The following is a 20,563-nucleotide window of genomic DNA, read 5'->3' as shown; positions in this document are numbered from 1 at the left end:
GCCTGGCTGGGTGCACAGGGGTGCGGTGCCAGGCAGGGTTCTGCCAGGGACGGGCAGCAGCCGCTTGTCTGCAGCCAGGTGTGTTTCCCTCCTTGCTCTTCATTAAGTTAAGATGTAAGATGGAGAGAAGTGGCTGCACCTCATTGCTCTGAAGTTCCGAAAAGAGCCAGGGAAAAAAAATAGGCTTCCAGTAGGGCCGTGCAGACTAAAGCTGCATTTTACCGGAGACTCGACAAAAATCGCAGAGCAGCGGCTGGAGGGGGACGCGGGGGTCTGTGCGAGCCTCATCCCCAAGCGCCGCGGCAGAGGCGCACGGGAGCAGCAGCGCCTCGCCCTCCGCACCGAGAGCTGCGACCGGAACGACTGCACCGCCCGCCTCTCGCTGCCAGCCTCCCCCCGCCCTGGGAGTGGGCGGCTGAAAACAACCACGGAGGCGAACACCGACTGCGTTATCACTTACGCAAACCTGGCATCGCTGACGTAAATTTAGAAGGGGATTCGGCAAATAAAGGCGGCTCCCGGCAGCCCGCATTACCTCGGGTGCTCTGCGCGGGCTGTGCCTCGCAGGACATGGCGAGCAGATGGGGCTGCCCCCGCAGCTGGGAATCCTCCCTGGGGTTTGTAAATCCTAAGCTTTGAGTTAAAGAAGTGGTGGGATGTGTTGGTGGGAAAGCGATGCTCCCATCTGGCAGGGGTAGTGAAGAGCCTTCTTGTCACAGGCATGGGCTGCTCAGAGGTCATGGCCGGTGCCAGGGCGGGTACAGATTGCTGTAGCTCGGCTCTTCTGCTTCTCCAGCGAGGGCAGGACAGGCTCAATCCAGCAAAGAGTGGCACAGCATCTTGAAAAAACCCAGCCATTGGCAAATATTGGCAAGACTCCCTTCTCCAGGAGCTGCAGCACTCAAAAGTGAGGGAGGAACTCAGCAGTTCTAGTGTATCCTGCATTTGCATTGCTGGAGAAACATCCTCTGTGGTGGGCTGTGACTCCACCATACCGAGGGGCAGATCCTGTCCTCGGTGTCCTCTAACCAAGACTCGTTCTGGACACATAAGTACTTGTATTCAGCTCTGCTATCCTTCCAAATAGTTGTTGACGATTTCCCACAGCTGGAAAATGCAGAACTGAGGTTGAACTCTAACAGTATTTTCTTAATTAGAATTTCTAGCTTTTATTTCCTAGCAAGGATCTAAAGCACCTTTCTTTCTCCCTCTCCTCCCAAGGCCCAGGTTTTTTCCCCTGCCGGGCTCCCTCGCACCCGCAGCACAGACGCAGCAAAATCATTCGAAATGACTCAGTCCAGCGCATCGGGACAGAAGGGGGAGCCCAGGAGACAAAGTCGGAGAGCATCCCACCCGCCGGGCTCCAGCCGAGCTCTGGATGTTGAACGGCGTTCATTGAAATTTGCCTTTGTTTCTACAGCCACCTTTTGGCTTTTGTTTATGGTTTATAGGAGACCACTCTCACCTCCGAGTCTGTGCCGAATTCCCACTGTGCTGAGCAGCAGCTCCATTGGCAGTGCTCAGAAGTCACCACTATGCTGCTCCACCATTGTCCTCTGTATCTATGAGGCAAAACATCTCCTTTTCCCTCCTCTTCCCCCACACTGACCCTTTCCCTCCAGGCGTCCAATGCCTGAACCACCCCCACTGTGCTCACCATGCCCTGCCTGCTGTTCCTGCTTTAAACCCACCTCACCTATGAAGTCACCTCAGAAATCGCCTCCTTGGCAGCTTGGTGTGGTGGGCAGCACTTGGCCTGCCCTGGGCAAGCCCACAGCCTCCTGGGAGAGGGAAATGTTGTGGTTTCAACCCTTTTTAATGAGGAAGCTGGAGGACTGATATTTTTAGCAGTAAGGGAGCCTGAGCTGCATTACTGCTGGGGTATGAAAAGCTCCAGGTGGGCCTCAGGGACACTGGACAACTCCCTGACCCATTCCACCAGCTGTATGGAGGAGATGCCTTTCCCTGCACTCCCCAAGATATCTGGTAGATGCAGAGATCAATGCCTGCCACAAACCTTGACCTGCTGAGATTTATTTAACATTTCCTAACGGGCTGGGCTATGCTATGAGCCCATTTTCACAAAGTGCTGGTTTGTACTTCAGTATCTTTAGTTGCCTCCTGTTTGTTGTATCTCTGTGCATGGCTCATAAATACTGTTCTGCCTGTACCTGCCTCAGTACTTTCAAATTTATTGCTGATAATAATTTGTTTTCTTCTCCAGATACCAGCAATATGCCTGTCATAAAGTACCCAAGGCTTAGAGACCCTCTCTTTTATGAATGGGACAGGAAAGCCCAGAGAAGTGGATTAAGACACACAATTTATGCTGTAAATGGGGATCAGTATACTGGAGAATGGCTGGACAACTTGAAACATGGTAAGATAGATAATTTTGAGAAAAAATAGCAACTTAGATGTTCTTACAAAGGTTTCTAGGGGTAGGAAGTGGTCAGTGGTTCTGTGTGCTCTAATATGCTCCTGGAAGAGCATTCATGTAGGACTATATGTACACACACACATATATATTTGATATATGTAATGCAAAAATGCAGAAGCATTTCTAATAGGTAACTTGAAGAGCTTCTGCATGCACTCAGGGGCAACTACCCAAAATATCTCTATTACAGATGTTTAAAAATCCTTTCCAAATTATAGCAAACTGCAGTCAGCTCCATGCACTGGGATGTGCCCTGGCTGCACAGTCCCTGGAGCTCTCTTAGCTCCTGACTTGGTTCCAGGAATCTTAATTTATTCCCAAGATGTGGCAGGGGCTGCAGGGGACAGAGCAGGAGGAGACCCTGTCCAAGGCAGGAGCAGCCAGAGCAGGACAGACTTGTTTACAAGCAGTAAACTGAGGTTTGGAAAGATTTCAGTGCATTCAGCAGAGGCCACACAGGAAGCCCCTGATCAAGATTAACGATGGTTCCAACTTGGGAAACTAAACTGAATCCCAGACATAAGCCTGACTTTGTGCAGGGAGCGCTGCCCTGCCTGGGATGGAGCAGCAAGGGCAGCCCTGTGCACCCTTCTCCTAACCATGATGGTCTCCCTGTCATTCCTGTTGTTGTTAAACAGGCAAAGGCACCCAGATTTGGAAAAGCACAGGAGCTATTTACAGCGGTGACTGGAAGTTTGGGAAGAGGGACGGTTATGGCTCATACAGCGTTCTTGACCCAGCGACCAAGGAATACAAGAGGGTGTACACAGGCTGGTGGGAAAATGACAGAAGAAGTGTAAGTGAGATTTTCTGCCAGCATTGAGGCAGTGGGACCCAAAACACAGGGAAGAATTGGGTGCACGTGTGCAAGAAGATTACCTAAAATATTAACTTTCACAATACTGAGGCTGAATTGAATGGTCAAGACTAAAAATCCAAGATTTGTATGGGAATGCCATCTCCTTCCTGGAGAGGGAGTCATCCCCAGCCATCTGCTGGCTACCAGGCTACAGCCCTGAGCTCCCACCAGCTGCCACAGAGCAGTGGTTACTGCTCAGACTCACCTGCAGCTCGGCCAAACACCATGGGAGGTTTCACATCCTGTCTCTTAATCCTCCCCACCCATCCCTTTCACTACTCTTGTCCTTGAACAAGTCAGAGGAACCTGTATCATAAGCAGTGCCAGAAAATGCACCTTCTTCTGGGAGTTTTACAGATAATAGGCAAATAACTTGAGTTCTTTTGGAAATTAAGCCTGTTGCATTAATCAGTTTTTCCTAAAAGGAACATAATGAGAAAGTCATCTGGTAGAAGTCACTGCAATGTAACGTGCAAAATCCTTGTAGGAACGTTTTTGGATCTGCCAATGGAAACCTTGTGTTTGTCTTTGTGTCTGCTCTTAAACTAAACTCATCTCCACCAACACTTTTAATGGGTGTGTGGCTCCATGGCTCCTGTCTCTTGGAGGGAGCTTCCCTTTCTCTTCTTTAAGGTTAGATTGTCCATAATTGAGCTTTGGTGAAAGATTTATAATGACATCCAAATATCACTAGGGTTGGGTTTTCTTCTAAAAATTGTCTCCCTTACATCCATGCAGTTTAATAAAATTAATACTCAGAAAAATCAGTTGTTTCTAGAACTGGTTTTATTATTTGTTCAGAGAAAAAAGAACACTTTATTCCAATGGGAAAATGTGTTAGTGATATGGAAATATTTCTTATTGGTATCACTCCCTGGCGTAGGGGGTACCTCTGGACTTTCCTTACTGGCAAACATACATGTAAAACCAACAAGGGGTGGAGCTGCCCAGCCTGGGACACACTGAGCTGGAAACGTCATCAGGGTTGAAAGACATGAAATCCCCTGTTGAGAGACACATCCTTTAATGCTGCTTTTCCCCAGGCAGGTTTATACACTTGTAAAATCCACTTTTAGCTAAATATTAGCAGCAATCATGCCAATAATAACACACTGAGATATAAACCCAAGGTTTTGTCAAGGGAATAAAACTGTTTGCCAAAAAAAAAATCCCATACTACCACATCTCATTTCCTTCAACACGAGGACAGCCCCGGAGCTGGGCTGCCAGCAGCCATGTGTAAGGATAATAAACAAAGGAATATTCTATCTAAGTGATGTCCCAAAATTGAACACTGACTCCTTTCAATAGAGCAGCTCCTAACCAGCCATGTCTGTGCTGCTGTCCAGGGCCGGGGGACGTTCTTTTACCCCAACGGGGAGCTCTACGAGGGCGAGTGGAGCAATGGCGTGCGGAGCGGCTGGGGAAAGATGCACTACAAGGATGGCTCCACCTACGAGGGACAGTGGCTGATGGATCAGCCCAACGGGCAGGGCCTGCTGCAGCTCCGTGAGTACCGACCACCCTCACTCACCCTGCCCCCGCCGAGCTGTTTGATGTCGTGCGGCTCTCCACGTGTCTCTGCCATCCAGGTTTCTGTGCTACACTGCAGCCTTGCAGCAGGACACACTGCCCCGTGTCATCCCTCCCTCCTGGGCTGGAGCGGGAGGCAGCACGGGCTGAGCAAGGGCCGGCACTGCTCTGCTCAAGCCCGTAAGCCCACACGCATGAAAGCTTACTTTTGCTGTGATTTACATTTAAATGACTGGGATGGTTCGGGTTAGAGATAATATACTGTTGGGTCAGAGAAGAGCAAATCTCTCTTTTCAAGGCAGGCACTTTGCCAGACAGGCTTTCTAGCTCTGAATACCAAAGAAGAGTTCAGTTTCCAGCACAGGAAAAAAAACCCACAACAACATAGTTTTCTTCTTGAGTTCACTTCATCCCTTCTGTCTACTTCCGACAGTGGCTTGTGTTGAGTGAACACAGGGGTTTCATTAGTACACAATCCTTTTCCATAAATAACCCCAAGTACATCATGGATTGGGAATGTTAGGGCCAATCTCAGCATAAATACAGAAATTTAATTTTTTTTCCTTATTTTCCTTGGAGTTTAACACATTTTCCCCCAAAGCAAACAATCCCAACAATCTCTGCAATACCAGGCATGGCATTCCAAGAACATCTGAATAAATATTATCTCCATATTATTATTCATCTATTCTATCTTTTTTTTTTGCTTGAAAGTGATCTCAAGGCTAGTAATTAGCTAAGCAAAGCAGCTGAGAGGAATGAGCCTGACCTTCTCTGCACACCACATGCATGACTGTGCTCCCTGCACTGCCTGTAAAGTCGCTTTGGACCGATGGCTCATCTGGATGAAATCAGCACCTGCTTCCAGGGGGAATCTTGCACTGATCTGCTGTGTTCCTGTCAAAGGCCCTGTTAGTTGTAAACTAACAGCCCCTGCAGGCTGAGCTGTGGCTGATACACCATTTCATATCTCAGTTGCCTCCAGCCTAGCCTGCAACTGATTATTAGCTGGATTCCTTTTGGTTAAAATTAGCCAGAGCAATTATTTCATACCCACAAGCTTAATGCATTCAGCTCAGCTGCTGGAAGTGCGCCCACGTGCCGGCAGCTTTGCCATGTGAAAGAAAAGGAGTTCTTCAGTGGAGGTCACGATGAGCTGCAGCTCAAGATTAAATTGCTTGTAGTGGCAGCATGCCCAGTGAGGGTGAGCTTGGCTGAGAGCACTGCACTGATCTGCTGCCTCTGCTACATCCATTCCCCAACAGCTTTGTACCAGAGCACTTCACATCCACAGGGATTGTGGTTCTGAGCAACACAGCCTCGGGTGCTCTGGGAGGAGAGCAGATGGGAGCAGCCAGGCACCACAGTGCACTCAGGGTGTTCATTGTCCCCTCCTTGCAACCAGGACTGTGGTTTTGGTGGTTTCTGACTTGGCTGGAGTGCAGAAGCTGAGCTGCTGCCAGCCTGGACAAGGCAGCTTGGTGTTGCAGATAAGCACAAAAGCAGATCAAAGTTGCAGATAACCATCACCACAGCTCCAGCCTGTAAAGCAGACCCTGCCTGAGCAGCCCAGCAGCCACATTCTCCAGAAGCCTTTTGGGTTTTCCCCTCTTCCCATACAGCATCCTGGCAGGCCCCATTTATCTCTGCAGCACTGTGTGTGGTATTTCAGCCACTTCTTGTGATGAAGAACGGCAGAGTTCAGCTGAGACTCAAAGGTATTTTCACTAACATGATTAGAAATCCCCATGGGTTTGGGCTGAGAAACACTGTATGTAGGAAAAGGGGTGAGCAGAGGACTCTCCTAGTGACAGCAGGGTGGTCTGGATCTGTCCCAGCCCCCAGCATCACTATGGGTATGATGCCTTTTCTCAACCAGCATCCATAGATGAGGCTGCTCTCTTCCCCTTGCAGCTCTGTTTTCCCTGTTAGTGATGGATGGGTGGATTCCTGGAGAGCAGCAGAGAGCCCAAAAAAAGCCTCTCTCAACTTGCAGAAAAATGCCAAGAGAAGCAGTACAGCTGGAAAAACAGCCTGTAACTGACTGCCAGAACCGTTCAGACTCTTGCAGCAATTCTCACCCCGTAATTCATTGAGGGAAAACTTAACTAAAAGTATTCTTTGAAATCAAGATTATTTTGACTGGACAGCAATCAGTGCTCTGTTCCTTGCCCAGACAAGCAAACCTCTTCAAGCCAGAGATCCTGTGTTGCAGTGACAAATCTGAAACTTGTGTCCTGTAATTTTTCATGTTGTGAAGAGTGACTCAGGGACCAGTCCCTTACCTTGAGCATACTGGCTCCTTGTGTCAGCAAAAAATGAGTATCACTGTGAGAACAAAGCAGGTGAGCAGAGTTCTGGTTCCAAGTGAGCAAGGGTGGGCTCCTTCTGCAGCATTTTCTCCCTCTGTGGAACAGCAAGTGAAACACTGCAAAATCAAAATGACACACAGTACCACAGCCACCTTGAAATTACTAAGAGGAGCCAAACACATGATCTTCTCCTCTGCTGGTTTGCTCTGTTGATTGATTTAATTTGTAACCCCTTAACACCATGGTGCGAATTTCAAGGTCTGTTCATGTATTTAATTGCAGCAAATGGAAATCGGTATAATGGAGGTTGGAAAGATGGCAAGAAGCACGGCCCAGGGAAATACTTCTACCCAGATAAGGGACAGCTGTTAGAAGGCATCTGGGTAGCAGATATACCAAAGTGTGCAGTTCTGGTTGAATTCGGCAGAGAAGACGCTCCAGCCCCTCCTGAGCTTCCACTCCCAGAGGTAATTGCTTGGAAATGTTAGTGTTTGTATTCATCAGTGCTCGGGTCAGCTCTCCAGGTAGCATTTCACTTCCTAAGAGATTTCCCCCATGGGGTGTGTGCTCAGAGTCTTTTGGCCAGCAGCAGCATCCTAAATGGCCCCATAGGGACTAACAGCTCATGCAGCCTCTGCTGGAGCCTCCCACCTGCCTACATCTGAAAAAACACAGTTCTCATGCACCAGAACTGCTCAGAGACCTGATGCAGCACAAGGGAAATGGGGACAATAGAGGCACAGACAATAGTGGGATTTGTGTCAAGACCAAATGATTTCGCCAAGCCCAGCTGCTGAGGCTGAGCAGACCCTGCAGGGCCAACAGCAGCTCTTTCCCCAAGTCAGGGGCTCAGCACTGTGCCCAGCAGCCCCGGGGGCACAGGGGTGTGTGCAGCTTCCCACCTGGGCCCAAGGGGGGCAGATGGTGTCCTAGAGCCCACACCCTCTGCTCCTCTTTTCCCTCAATTGACACACACAGCAGAGGAAGAGACAGGCCCTATCCCCATCCCAAAGATTTGGTGAGACACAAAGACACTCTGGGCCATCAGCCTGGCAGCCACTGGATCCTTGCACGACACTTTGGTGGACAGGAGAGCCTGTCCCCAGCTCTGAGCCCTTGGAGGAAGAGGAAATGGGAATCAGCAGTGAACAGATGTGAGTCCAAGGGAGAGCTGGCCCTAAGAGTCTCAGCTTGAACCCTCATGGTCTGCAAACCACAGATGTGAAACAAAATGGTCAGTGCAGGATGGGCTGGGGCAGCTCCCCTTGAGTTAGAGCCAAGCAGAGCCACCCTGGATAATCACAGCTCAGCACTGCTCCAGTAACTCAGGAATAGCACAGCCCCATGGCAGGTAAAGCCACCCACCTTCCTCTGGAACAGGAACAGGGCTGTTCAAAGTGACACCAGGCACATGCAGCCTTCCGAAGCTCACAGCTGTTACATCTTCATTGCCTCTATCTTTTCAATTCTGCTTTCTATAGCCAAAGGCCCTTTGAGCACAGTTTTGATGAACCAGTTAATCCTGTAAGTACCAGGCACACCCACAGCAGTGCAGAATAATAAACTCCAAATACCCACCAGAGAAAAACAATCTCTATTTTGCAAAAAGAGTGAAAGGAGCAGCACTTCTGTGGCTAAAAATATTTACTATATGTGGTTTGTCAAAGGTCACTGAGAAGAGCCTCAACAATCCAATAGCCTGGGGTGAACTACTGGTACACTAAGGATGTGCAAGTCTGGCTGCTTATTTAACTCCCTGAAGACCAAGTGATGATCCAAATCTCTTCTGCTCTATAAGCAAAAACAAAGCATCAACTTTCACTGCTGTTATTGTGCTTTCAATGGGTAGAGATCTGTTGATCTTATAATATGAAGTAATTGATAAAAGGAGAAAAACTGAATTCAGGTTTTCATAAACTTTTGTCACCACCACCCCCTTTATTAAAATTATGGGCGAGGCCTAACAGGCTGCAAATCAAAGCCACTTTTGCCCAAGAGTGTGTTTTGTTAAAGTCACTCACACAGAGCTATTTCAAGGAGATAAAGTGATGTTCAGCACACTAATAAAATTAGGGGAGTGTAGTTGTTTCTAAATAATTGAAAGGCTGCAATATGAGCTGAAGTCCTGATATGTGGGAGACTCTCAATAATGCTCAAGAAATTAAGATCTATAAAACCTTAAGCTTCTTCAATTACACTGCATAACTGATTTGTATTCTTTTTATTTAGATTAAACTACAAGATCCAGCTGGTGTTTTAGCAGAGGCCCAGGCAATGTTTGATGACAGCCATAATGAATAACCAGATGCTGAAGAAAAAAAAAGAAAAATTCAAGAACATGATCCTGGGTTATTTATTCCTTGGAGTGTCAAACCCACCCCGTGGTTTTGGTGTTGCAGGCTGCCTCACCCTTCCTTCCAGGCTGTTCAGGTATACTTCCCTCTGCAGGTGGCTTTGCCCAGTAGCCTCCTCCCACCCCCATTATTTTGGAAAAGAAAGGGAAAAAAATTAATGGGGAAAAAATCCAAAAGACAAGCACCAAAAGGATGGAAGAGAGGCAGAGTGACTCTTTGCTCAGTGCCTCTTATTCTTCCTGCTAAGAAATCACATTCCTGGTGGTTTCAAGGCCTTGGCTTGAGAGAAGGAGGGTTTCTAGTATGTGTTTTAAAAGCATATTGAAAAGTACAATCAAGTAATTGTGTCCTCCAGGCCCCCAAACATAGCCCAATACATACCTGTGACCCCAAATGCCTTTTGCAGTTACAACAGATCATGTTTCAGTTAATAAGTCTATTTAAGGCCTCTAGATAAAAAATAATCCACAACAATTGAGTATATTTTATTTCATGAAAGTATTTTATACCCAAATAAGTGATATACAATAACCAATGTTTAAAATGATTGAGGTAAATGCCTAACACCATAGTTAGTATAAATAAGGGATAAAAAATTTTAAGTGCACTCAATGTTTAGATCCATGTGTTTGTGTCTGGTTACTGCCTGGGTACACAGTGACAAAGGTACCCAAGGTGTAACTTTCATGACCATTTCCACAGGTAGAAAACGACAAAAACATACTTGATATCATGGCTTAAAGTGCAGAAAATAGTCAGAAAATTAGCAGTAATAACAGTGCCATTAGCTCAGAGCCTACCAGCTTGAGAAAACTAAAAATAACCATGTCTCACTAGCTTCTAATTCTGTGTGTCTTAAACGACAAGAAAATCCCACACTTCTTAGTCACTTTGTAAAAGATCCACAAATCAAAGAAAAATTCAGCTACTTATCCAGAATAGCACGGAATTTTACAAAATAAATTCAGAAAACTGATTTTCTGGACTTCCATTCAGAACCATGTAAGTTCTAAATACAAAATTTACAGACAGAAGTAAAATTTTTACACCTGACCACCCCCTTCCAATCAGTTGCTCTGGTGTGAATACCAGGTCAGGTTTTCTTCCTTTAGTGGGGGATTTTAGGGGCCTGCTTCCCCAAGACAGAACTGGTAAAGTTCTGTCTTGGATGGGAAAATACATTTTGTGCCTACTACCAGCATTTTGTGGTTTGGAATGCTGCTTCCTTATTGCCTTTACTAAAGCAATGCTTCCAGTGCTCCATGAACAAACACCTGTGAGTCTGCAGTTACAATCCTCACCATCAGATTTACATCAGGAATAGAATATAATTGAAGCATTTAATGGCAGAGCTGAGAAAATCCAGTTTGGCCTCTGTATGCCAGGACGTTCACTTCACAGGTGAAAACACCAAGTGGAAAGCTGTTTGCTGCTTGTGAACCACAATTGCTGCTGAAAAAAACAAAAGAGACCAGCAGGTTGTTTTGCTTTTTTTTTTTTTGTTATGTTTTTAGAATACAAAGGCACCACAGGTGACCTTGTCAACACTTTGCACTGCAGTGCTGCTGACAGGAGAGATCAGCTCCCATCTGCTTCAGTAGTAATCACACTCTGCACCTGAACTGCACAGGCACTTGGTGCAGATTGCAAATATGTTGGAATAACCTGAGCTGGAGGTTGGTGTGAGAGACCACATTCAGCCCAGGCTGTCAGGCACAGTTCCACTGGACTGTCACAGTCCCTCCTGTCTCATGGCAAAATCCCAGGTTTCTATTCCACAGGGACAGCTATGACTAGTGATAGCTAGTTTTTTGGGTTTTTTTTCCCTTTGGCTTGAAACTTGTCTCAGTTTGTGTTCAAAAAACAGCTTTTACCTATTAGAGCCCAAAGCCACTCTACAGAAGAACTGTGCTCCAAAAAATTCAACTCCTAGACATAGCCAGAATTACTGAAGCAGCCCAGGATAACTGCTGGAATCTTTCCTGGGCAAACCTTTTATCTAGGAGACCAAATGGAGGGTTTTGCTTAGAGGAAATGAACAACACAGTAGCCTTGCTGTCACAGAGATGTCTGAAAGAAAGCAGCAGTATTAATTACAAATAACCTACTTTCATAAATAAATATACATCAAGTTGTCTTCCAGATCCTTTGGAAACAAAAATGTATAATGAGTTATTAAATACAACACTTCAGCGAGGAGAACACTTTTCTAAACAAGGAAGACCAAGGCATAGCTAATTACTTGGGAATCCAACACAGAGAAAGCACCTTTTGCTGCTTGCTTCTGAGGATTTATTAAAAATGTATTTTCAATATAAAAGTATAAAATAATTACTACTTTGGCTTGGAAAAGAAACAGCAGTGGTTCTGATTTTCAAGCAAAAAAATTATCCAGTGATAATTTCCATCTAGTTCGTTCTTTTTAAAAAAGGATTCTTAAAAGAGAAACAGGCAAATCTATCTCTCCAGATAATATGTGCCAGCTCATGAGAACTTTAAAAAACAGTTATTGCTTTTATTTTCTTCCATGGAAGAGAAGAGTTGAGTCTCATTCCTACTCATGTGGCCACACCACATTGCAGTAAGTCTAGTCCTGGGTGTTTAGCAAGTTACAAAATGTGTAAGTGCCACGGGGAAAAAGGCACTGGAGAAATCGGCAAAGTAATAATTACTTGGCAGCAAAACATACTGGGGAAAGTGCTGGGAAAGCTTTCACTCCTACCATCTGTCAGGCTTTCCAGGGAGAGCAGCGCTAGCACTGAAACCCAGCGCTAATTGCTGCATGTCCCAAGTAATTTGTATCATGCCATGCAATATGGATAGGACAAGCAGTATCTTCTAGTAAATGCCAACATCAGATAAACAGAGAAAAAAAATCCACAACTTCTCTATCCATTCCTAACAAATACCCAAATGTACAATGTTATTTTCCATGTATTTATACAGCCACCATTCAGCATTAACGAGAAAGATGCGAGACAGTGTTCACAGGAGGAGGGCTGCACATGCAGTGCAATCACACCCCACCATCCATTCCTTCAGATAGCAAAACTTGTACGAAGGGAACATTTTTTCCCTCTCTAAAGGGTTAGAACAATATTTATAATTATTCTTTAAACAGTAATCAGCAGTTCAACCAGTTCATCCACAGGGAGTCACCATAAGGCAGAAGCAGAAGAGTGGGTTTATTTTCTTAAGCACAGGTTTACACAAAATTGGTGACAGCTGAGGTGACAGCATCACCTCTGTGATCCAGTTGATCCTGGAGCCGTGCAAATTCAGCAAGTTCATTGAGTTCCTGAAATTGCCTGTCTGTTTTGTGGCTCACCAGTGACCGGTAGAAGTGGACTGCAAACACAATGAAAATCAATCCAAAGGGCACCATGATGGACGTCGATGCAATGGCTGCTGCCTGCCCTGATGTGATGGTAGAACTGTTGCTCTGTGGGGTGTTGTCAGTTTTCTTCTTTAAAGGAAGGAACTTGACCCAGCACAGTAACACCACTTCTGCAAGAAAGAGCAAAGTCCCAATGACAGTGGAGAACGCCCAGGCGAGCTCAATGTGCCGGTGCATGCGCTCGTGAGGAGATTCCTTGACAGAGTTGAGGTTATGCACATTGCTAACAGCCTCTATGTTTGGAAGGATGCAGGTACTTATCATGAGTGCAAAAAGGTGAACTGCAACAAGCACAGTAGTGCAGGCACTGAAGGCTATCAAGAGCCCCTGAGGATAGTCGTGGTCTGGGTCAAGCTGAACTTCCACCATAGCCACCTGAAAAGGAGGGGGAGAGAGATGCAGTTACCTACAGTTTATATTATTTCACTATAGGTTATGCAAAGTTCACACTGTGTTTCTGGAAGATCATCTGATAAAAACAAAGTAAGTCTGTATTTACATTTCCTTCATGTCAATCTGCACCCTCTTCATTAGGTCCAAATTTAGGTCTGAGCTATCAAGCAAAGACCACTGTTCATACTTACTGTTCTGTTGTAGAGCAAACCCACAACCACCTTGCCACCTCCAGCACATGCCAGCAAAACAGCTGACCCTTATGAACAGCATCCTTGGACTCCTTAAGTGAAATATTTCTTCTTTTGTGTTATATTGAAGACACAGCTTTTGATCTTTACTTATGAAGTCTTTTGAAGCATCTGTGAAAGGCTGTGAAAGCAGGGCACTGCCTGAAACAACCTCGGTGGTCCTTTCTCCTTGGATATTTGGGTTTAAGTTCTCTCTTTCAAGAGAAAGATCACCTTTTCATGGGTCTCTCAGCTATATCTTTCACTCAAGTATTTAAATGGACTCTGGAACACAGATTCAAAATGTGAGTCTCCAAATGCCCATGGCAGCTAAGCAAACCTGCTGGAGGCTGGAGGAAAGACTATGTCTCCAGAAAAGATAACACAGTGCTCCCAGGCATCACTGCTTCCCCAAAGATGAGGCTACTCATGAAGATGTTCCAGCCCTCCACTACCACATGCAGCCATGACCTTCTTGTAACCTTAGATCATTAAACATGCCTGTGCCTAAGGAGTAAAAAAATCAGATTAAATAACTGCCCTAGGAAACTCATAAAACCAGCTGGAATAATTCTGACAAATAAAATTAATTAGAATGCCTTTTAGCTGGTTTTAAAACTGCCAGGTGGTTTTGTGCATATGTGCAATTGATGAGTGACATTAATCCCAACAGCTCTCCTGAAATGATCTTTCCTGATAAATTTGCCTTTCAGACAAAAGATAGTTCCAAAGAGGGAATAATGCACAAAGATCTCTACGTTCAGTGCTCTTTCTCAAAAAAACCTCATTAAACAGACAAAACACAGGTAAAATGCAGAGGAAAAAACCTGACAGTAATCTGAAATATAAGCACATCAATCTGATAGGAAGAAAGATCTATGGGTAATACAGGTGCAGGGAGGCATGGAAACCAGGGCCCAAAGAGAGCTGCAAAAGCAGCAGGAACATTCAACCCTCACTATTTTGCAAGAGCTGAGCCAAGCCAACCTGGTCCTGGATCCCATCTCACGCATGTTCCAGGACACCAGAACTCTGAATCACTAATGCTCCCAATACATCAAGGCAACCCAGGGTTTTGCTCAGACATGTTCCAACAGGCATTCGAGGCCATTTGCCAATTGTTTAATTCCTTTATTGAAAGCTTTTATTGTCATAAGCCTAACAACCCAGCCAACCAACAAGCAGTTTCCAAGTGTTCTGAAATTATATTAATGCATATACAGTCCTTGCTCGAGGATTTAAAAAATACCATTTTTCAGCTGTGGGAAACTTCATGATTGAGAGGATAAACATTTGCTTGTCAGGTCTCTGTTCTGCAGGATTGCTTGTTAAGTCTCACTGTACTCGTGGGATGTTGGGCTTCCTGTGTATTCCACAGAACAATTGCAATCCTTCACCACTGAGGATTCATTTTCATACTTAAAGTTTTTTCTTTTAAGTCTTCTGCTGTGCCTAGACTTGAAGCCATCCAGCATGACAAGACACTTTAATCCTTTATCCTAGTTCTTAGAATGATAACATAAACATGGCACTAAAGCGCTTCACAAGATGAAATTTTATTTTATTTTAAGAACTGATTGTTTTTAGTTTGCCAAACATGCAAGACATTTTATATTTCCATTTATCAATGCCTCCATACTAATGATATCAAGCATCTGATTTTGAGCTCCTTGTGTTCATGTCTGGCAGAGTAACCCCAGCCTGACCCATAAGTGAAAAATCAGTTCATGTTTTCTGTCTCCTCAAACTCTCAGCAAAGCTAATTTGGGAACTCTTTCAATGTAAACTAGCACAAAAACTGCCAACTCTTCAACTCCGAGTTTCCTTCCTGAGCCAAGCTTGAGCCAGGCACCTAAACCAAAAAGTTTCATCCTGTGCCTGTTTTCTAAAAGAGACACAAAGTGTAAGAAGTTCTTCTCTCCTTTGCTCATGCTGCAATTTCAAAATAAACAGATCACAACGGCTCTTGTAAAGTAATAGCTGCAGGAACAGGGCCCTGATGAGGTCACCTGATATGATCCAAATTCACACAAAGCCTGAACTCACAGGTACATGCCAACGTTGCAGGCAGGATATGTTCCTGCTCTACTTGTTCAGAGGAGCTGCTCAGGGCAGGAACTGTCGTCAGTGGCTGCACACTTTCCAATACAACACTTAGCACTTTATCCTTCACCACTTTCAAAGCTTCTCTGAACACTTGCTGCAGGATTTGACCGTGCAGCTGCTGTGCTGCAAGTGCCCTGCCTTGCTGCGTAATCACAGTGTAACGTGGGCTGGAAGACACCTCAAGAGGTCATCTGGGCTAATCCCTGGTTCAAAGAAGAGCTAACTTTAACTCCAGATCATCCTACAGATATGACTGACAGATTTACTACAGCTCTTGACTAAGCTGTACATCTTAAGCACAGCTTCTTGACAAAACTAAAGGACTCATAACGTTAGAACACAAGACTGAAGCTCTCATAAGCCTAAAAATGGTGGGCATTCAGATGTTTTTAGAAGATAACTGAATTTTGGCACATAACTGTGTTAAGCCTTTAACAGTCCTGGATTTCAGAGTCACAGCAGCCTGATTACAACCATATTGCAGGAAAATTAACAACCTGCCCTCTAGAAAAATCTGCACTTCTTTTTAAGTTCAGTATACTGACCAAGTTCATTTCACTTACTTATTCATAAGGCTCCCATATCTTATTAGACCAGAGGGGCTTAAATAAAGCCCCTGCTCTTAAATTAAAATCACAGGCTCACATCTTTTTCAGATCTATTTATTATTTACTTCCTCTCCTCCCCTTCCCCACAAAGATGCCTCTGAGCTAGGGTTGGTGGGAATATAACCCTAACTGGCACTGCATCTTGTACAGTCTAGCAAGAAAGCTGTGTTGATCAAACATCACAACTGCATTTTTGAGGGCCCATCCATCATTGCTTGTCTATGGGTGGGACCACAGAGGAAACTCAATAATGAGCCGAGTGTCAGAGCATCACTGGGAATCAGCTCCTCTGGCTGGCTCCCTGTTTTCCTGACAGCAAAATTCACTCCAGAGACAGAGGCACAGAGCCAGGCTCTCACAGACTGTCTGCACCATTCATAAAGAGTTATAAACAACTCATACAGAGGCTCTGTATGAGCCAGAAGAACTCACCGGAAATTAAAAGCAGATAAGTCAAAATAATGATCTTATTTACTGGTTTCATACAGAAGGGAAACTAAGCATCATTCATCCATTAGTCCGGGATTTTGACTCTGCAGATTGTTTCCTGCAGAATGGCAAAACACATTAATATTTGCTGATGCTGACACTGGAATACAAATTCAGGATCTCATTTTATTTTGCTAGCAAACATGAAAAGGCAATACCCGTGTGATTGGAGCAAATGCATCTTGAGGAGGTAATTCTTCTACACAGTGTAACTTACAGCAAATCCATTCAGTAAGTACAAATTCAGATTATCCAGAGGCTCAGTATCCTCTTTACATCCTCCAAACTACAGCAGCCACCCACAGCTGCTCCAAGGCAGAACAGCAGGAGCCCAAACACTCCACACTGCCTGCCTTGCTCATCTATAAACTCACAGGGATGTTAAAGCAGGCACAAAACTTTCCTTTTGTGACTGGAACAGAAGAAACTTTTTGCATGGGGAAGATTCTCCAGCACAGCTGTAACCTGTAAGTGCAGCAGTGTCACAGAAGGCTAAGTGGAAGCAGAAGCCACAAAACTGGGCCTGTAACTCTTCCCTGCAGGTTACAAAATGCCACTGTTTCATGCTATTCTACCAGCAACCCAGCTAAATGCCACTTAATAACCTCTATAGAGACTGTTTTAGTATTTAGAACAGCCAAGTGACCTTTACTAGACAAAAACACCTGTACAGATGACACCAGTGGCCCCAGGTCCCACCTAACCTTACTTGAGCACCAACTGTTATTATGGAAATCAATTTCATAAATATTTATCTCTGCAGTCGGTCTTCTGCAGAACATGACTGAAGCTGTCTTCAGGAGACCATACTGGCCATATTTCAAAGGCAAGAGTTGACAGTTCTTTGATGATATTCAATATTTGAAGCATATATACCCCATCTAGACAAAGCCCAGCCAGCTTGGACCACTAGAGGTATTTAAAAGAAAACAGCTGGCTGGTAAATATCAACCTCTGAATCCTACATATAAGGAAGCCAACCACAGTGTATAACTCAGACCCATAGTTCTGACTCAGTTATTTCCACAAAGCTGTTAATTGGTGGCAGGAGGAGATGTTGAGTCTTCTGGTTTTATAACTAGTGCATTTAACAACTTTCGTATGGTTTCTGACTCCCATATTGTAAAATTGTCATGCTACTGTGTTATGCATCCTTGGTGACGAAATGATGCCAACAAGTCAGAATAATTGTTCAGACAAAAATAAAAATAACCTGCCAGCAGCCTATTCACTGTAAAAAATAAAAACAGATAAAGCCAAGCACGCAAGGGAAGATCATGCAACAATATCTGGGCTATAATACAGAAGTGAGAAATATCTGATGCCCTCACCAGTGTATGGAACGAATCCTCCATTCTTTAATGCACTACTCATCCCCTAATTTAAAATTTCTTCCTCTGCTTCTAACAATTTGGGGAATTGATACTACTAGCTGGGTCCATAAACTGGAAAAATGTACTAAATGAGGTTATAAACTTCATGGATTTTCCCTCAGACATATGGCACTGGATGATAGCATCCATGGAAACCTGAGTGAAGGAAATGCTCAATTTACTGGGGGAGCTCAGCTCTCACATCAGTTGCCATCACCAGCCCCTGCCACTGTTTCTGAAGCTCACACACGGTAGCAAATCCTGATGTGAACCTCCGAAGCAAAACTTATTGTAAAACAGGTTTTTAATCTTTTTTGAGGAAACATAACACTTCAGGGTTTGAAACCTGCTGAGTGTTTCCTACTCCACTTCAGTGACCTGAGCAATGCCTTTGGCATGCCTCATTCCACCAGGGCACATCACCAATCCTAAGGGAATCAGCTTTGCAAAATGGCTGCAGCTAGACATAAAAATTGTCCATGGAAAGGGAGCAGTTCAACGGGGATAAACTTAGCTTCTACTAGAGGATGCAAGCACTCTTTAATCAAAGAGCAAGAATCAATGGGGCTGGCATGGAAACCAGCACATTCCTCTCCTGACAATTCCCATCAATTCACTGGGTGGTCCTGGACGTGTCACTTAAGCTCTTTCTTCCTTGCCTGATAAGGAAAGGAGACGAACAATGACCCTTCATTGCTGTTGCCAGCTTTGATCCAAGCCTAGAATGTATTTCAGCAGCATTTAGTTCGAGTATCATGTGCCAAAGAACTGCAGTCAGTAAACAATGCACAGGCGTGACAGAACAGCCCAGCTTTTCAAGGCAGAGGAACAACTCTAAAAGATCAGCAAAGTTTTTAAAAGACATCTAAAAATACTCGAAAGTTAACTCAGCTCTTCTGAATCAATATTAGGAAGTCTTAACTAGAGGACTGGGACTAAGTCTGTCAGTGCAAAAGCAAAGACACTACGGGTGGATTTCCATGCTGAACTTGTTAAAGGAAGAAAAAAAAAGTGGATTTTTTTTCTTTGGGAAAACTGAAATATGAACGTTCATATGTAACATTCCTGGCAATTAGAGATTTTCTTAATTGGAATGAAGATGCTTTTTCCAGAAATACCCTAAGCAACAAATTCAAAAGCAGTGGTTTTCAACAGCAGCAGACTGAACCCCTAGAATTCTAGAGAACTGAATTAAGAAACAAGTAGAAGCCTCACCTCATACCTCCGCGGATTTTGAGTCCATGTACCATATACTTAGAGAAAAACCAAAGAATTCAAGACGCTAAGTGTGACCTTAAAACAACAGCATTTACACTGAAATGCAACCTCCCTTAGAAAGAAAATTTATAAACCCCAACCAACAAATTTTTCCCCACGTTCTCTGTCAATGTAAAGAGCTGACTCAAGCAGCCACAAACTCCTCTGAGAGGCAGAACGGGAGTTCAACAAGGAAACCCCATGATCAGAAGCGGCGTGTGAGCTCCAGCCGGATGCGTTACCCAAGGAGAAGCGGCTCAAACGCACGACCAGAGCCGCCTGTCAGTCACCGGGCAGCGCTCCGCCACCTCCCCGAGAGCTGAGGGCTGTTTTTAGCCATTGAAGGAGGACAGTGACATTTACTTGACCGTCAGGACGCTGCTGTGTTTTCCAACAGCATCACTGGAACAATGGCTCTGGAAAGGAGCAGATTCAACGGCTGAAAATACTCGGTTTGTTAAAAGCGGGGCAAAAAAAATCAAAATAAAGCAAGTCAGAGGAGCGAAATTGCGAATTTATGAACGCTGAAGCATTTTTAACAGCTGCATAAAGGGGCTGAAAGCAGTTTGCAGCTCTGCATGTCAGATGTCTGGGCAGATGAGGAAGTCTGTGAGTTACTGTATTTCAAATTATTCGGAACTTTCGCATATGACATAATTCGGGTAACTAGACTGCGCTTCCCATCAAACTCGAAAGAAAACACATACGAATAAAAAAGCGTTTCTAAACCAGGCACAAAATTCCAAACCAAGTAACAATCAAGTTTTCCTTAAATAAAAACTAGAAACCTCGCAACTGCAAAGGACTGATGATGGATGAGCCTGAGCGGCACCACAAACTTTAATCGGCTGTTATTTCTTGGTTTATTTAAAAGCAGCTGCAGCGCAACAGCTGCCCCTGCCCTCCGTGAGAGAGGAGCGGGATGGAAACCCCGCAACCCGGGCAGCGTGCGGGGCTCCGTGCGCGGCCTCGGCTCCCAGCACCGGAGCACGACACGGTGACCGCGCACCCAGCGGAGCTGCCCACGGCACACGCGGCAGGCACCGCGGCGTGTGCGCTCCCGAGCATCCTCCACGGGGAAAATACATAACAATCAAACAAATCTTGCACTATCTGGCGGAGATAAAAGCCAAGAGGCGGCTCTGAACTCGTGCCAGGACGCGCTCCAAAACAAACCGAGCTACCGAAGCGAGCTGCCGGGAGCGCTGCCCG

At 45.0% G+C, this 20,563-nt stretch overlaps 2 protein-coding genes across 2 annotated transcripts in view; one reads left to right on the top strand and one right to left on the bottom strand.

Moving 5' to 3' along the window:
• MORN3 (MORN repeat containing 3) overlaps positions 1–9,951 on the top strand; it is a 15,649-nt gene extending 5,698 nt beyond the window's left edge. The window contains exons 2-6 of the mRNA XM_005424023.2: positions 2,225–2,380; positions 3,079–3,236; positions 4,649–4,808; positions 7,427–7,611; positions 9,374–9,951. Of these exons, the coding sequence (XP_005424080.1) occupies positions 2,236–2,380; positions 3,079–3,236; positions 4,649–4,808; positions 7,427–7,611; positions 9,374–9,445 (720 nt within the window). The 5' untranslated portion in view covers positions 2,225–2,235 and the 3' untranslated portion in view covers positions 9,446–9,951. The remainder of the gene's footprint in view (positions 1–2,224; positions 2,381–3,078; positions 3,237–4,648; positions 4,809–7,426; positions 7,612–9,373) is intronic.
• A 17-nt stretch (positions 9,952–9,968) lies between these two features.
• On the bottom strand, positions 9,969–13,279 carry ORAI1 (ORAI calcium release-activated calcium modulator 1). Its single transcript, XM_031059506.1, has one exon. It carries the CDS (start codon positions 13,262–13,264, stop codon positions 12,704–12,706), a length of 561 nt encoding a protein of 186 aa, XP_030915366.1. The 5' UTR covers positions 13,265–13,279; the 3' UTR covers positions 9,969–12,703.
• Between the last annotated feature and the right edge of the window lie 7,284 nt (positions 13,280–20,563).

This window comes from Geospiza fortis, unplaced genomic scaffold, assembly GCF_000277835.1.
Source record: "Geospiza fortis unplaced genomic scaffold, GeoFor_1.0 scaffold145, whole genome shotgun sequence".
In the NCBI taxonomy this organism is placed as follows: Eukaryota; Metazoa; Chordata; class Aves; order Passeriformes; family Thraupidae; genus Geospiza; species Geospiza fortis.
This window is presented reverse-complemented; position numbering and strand designations above follow the sequence as displayed.

Coding starts and splice junctions, on each gene's coding strand:
- ORAI1 (XM_031059506.1), bottom strand. CDS start 13,264: ATGGTGGAAGTTCAGCTTGACCCAGACCACGACTATCCTCAGGGGCTC.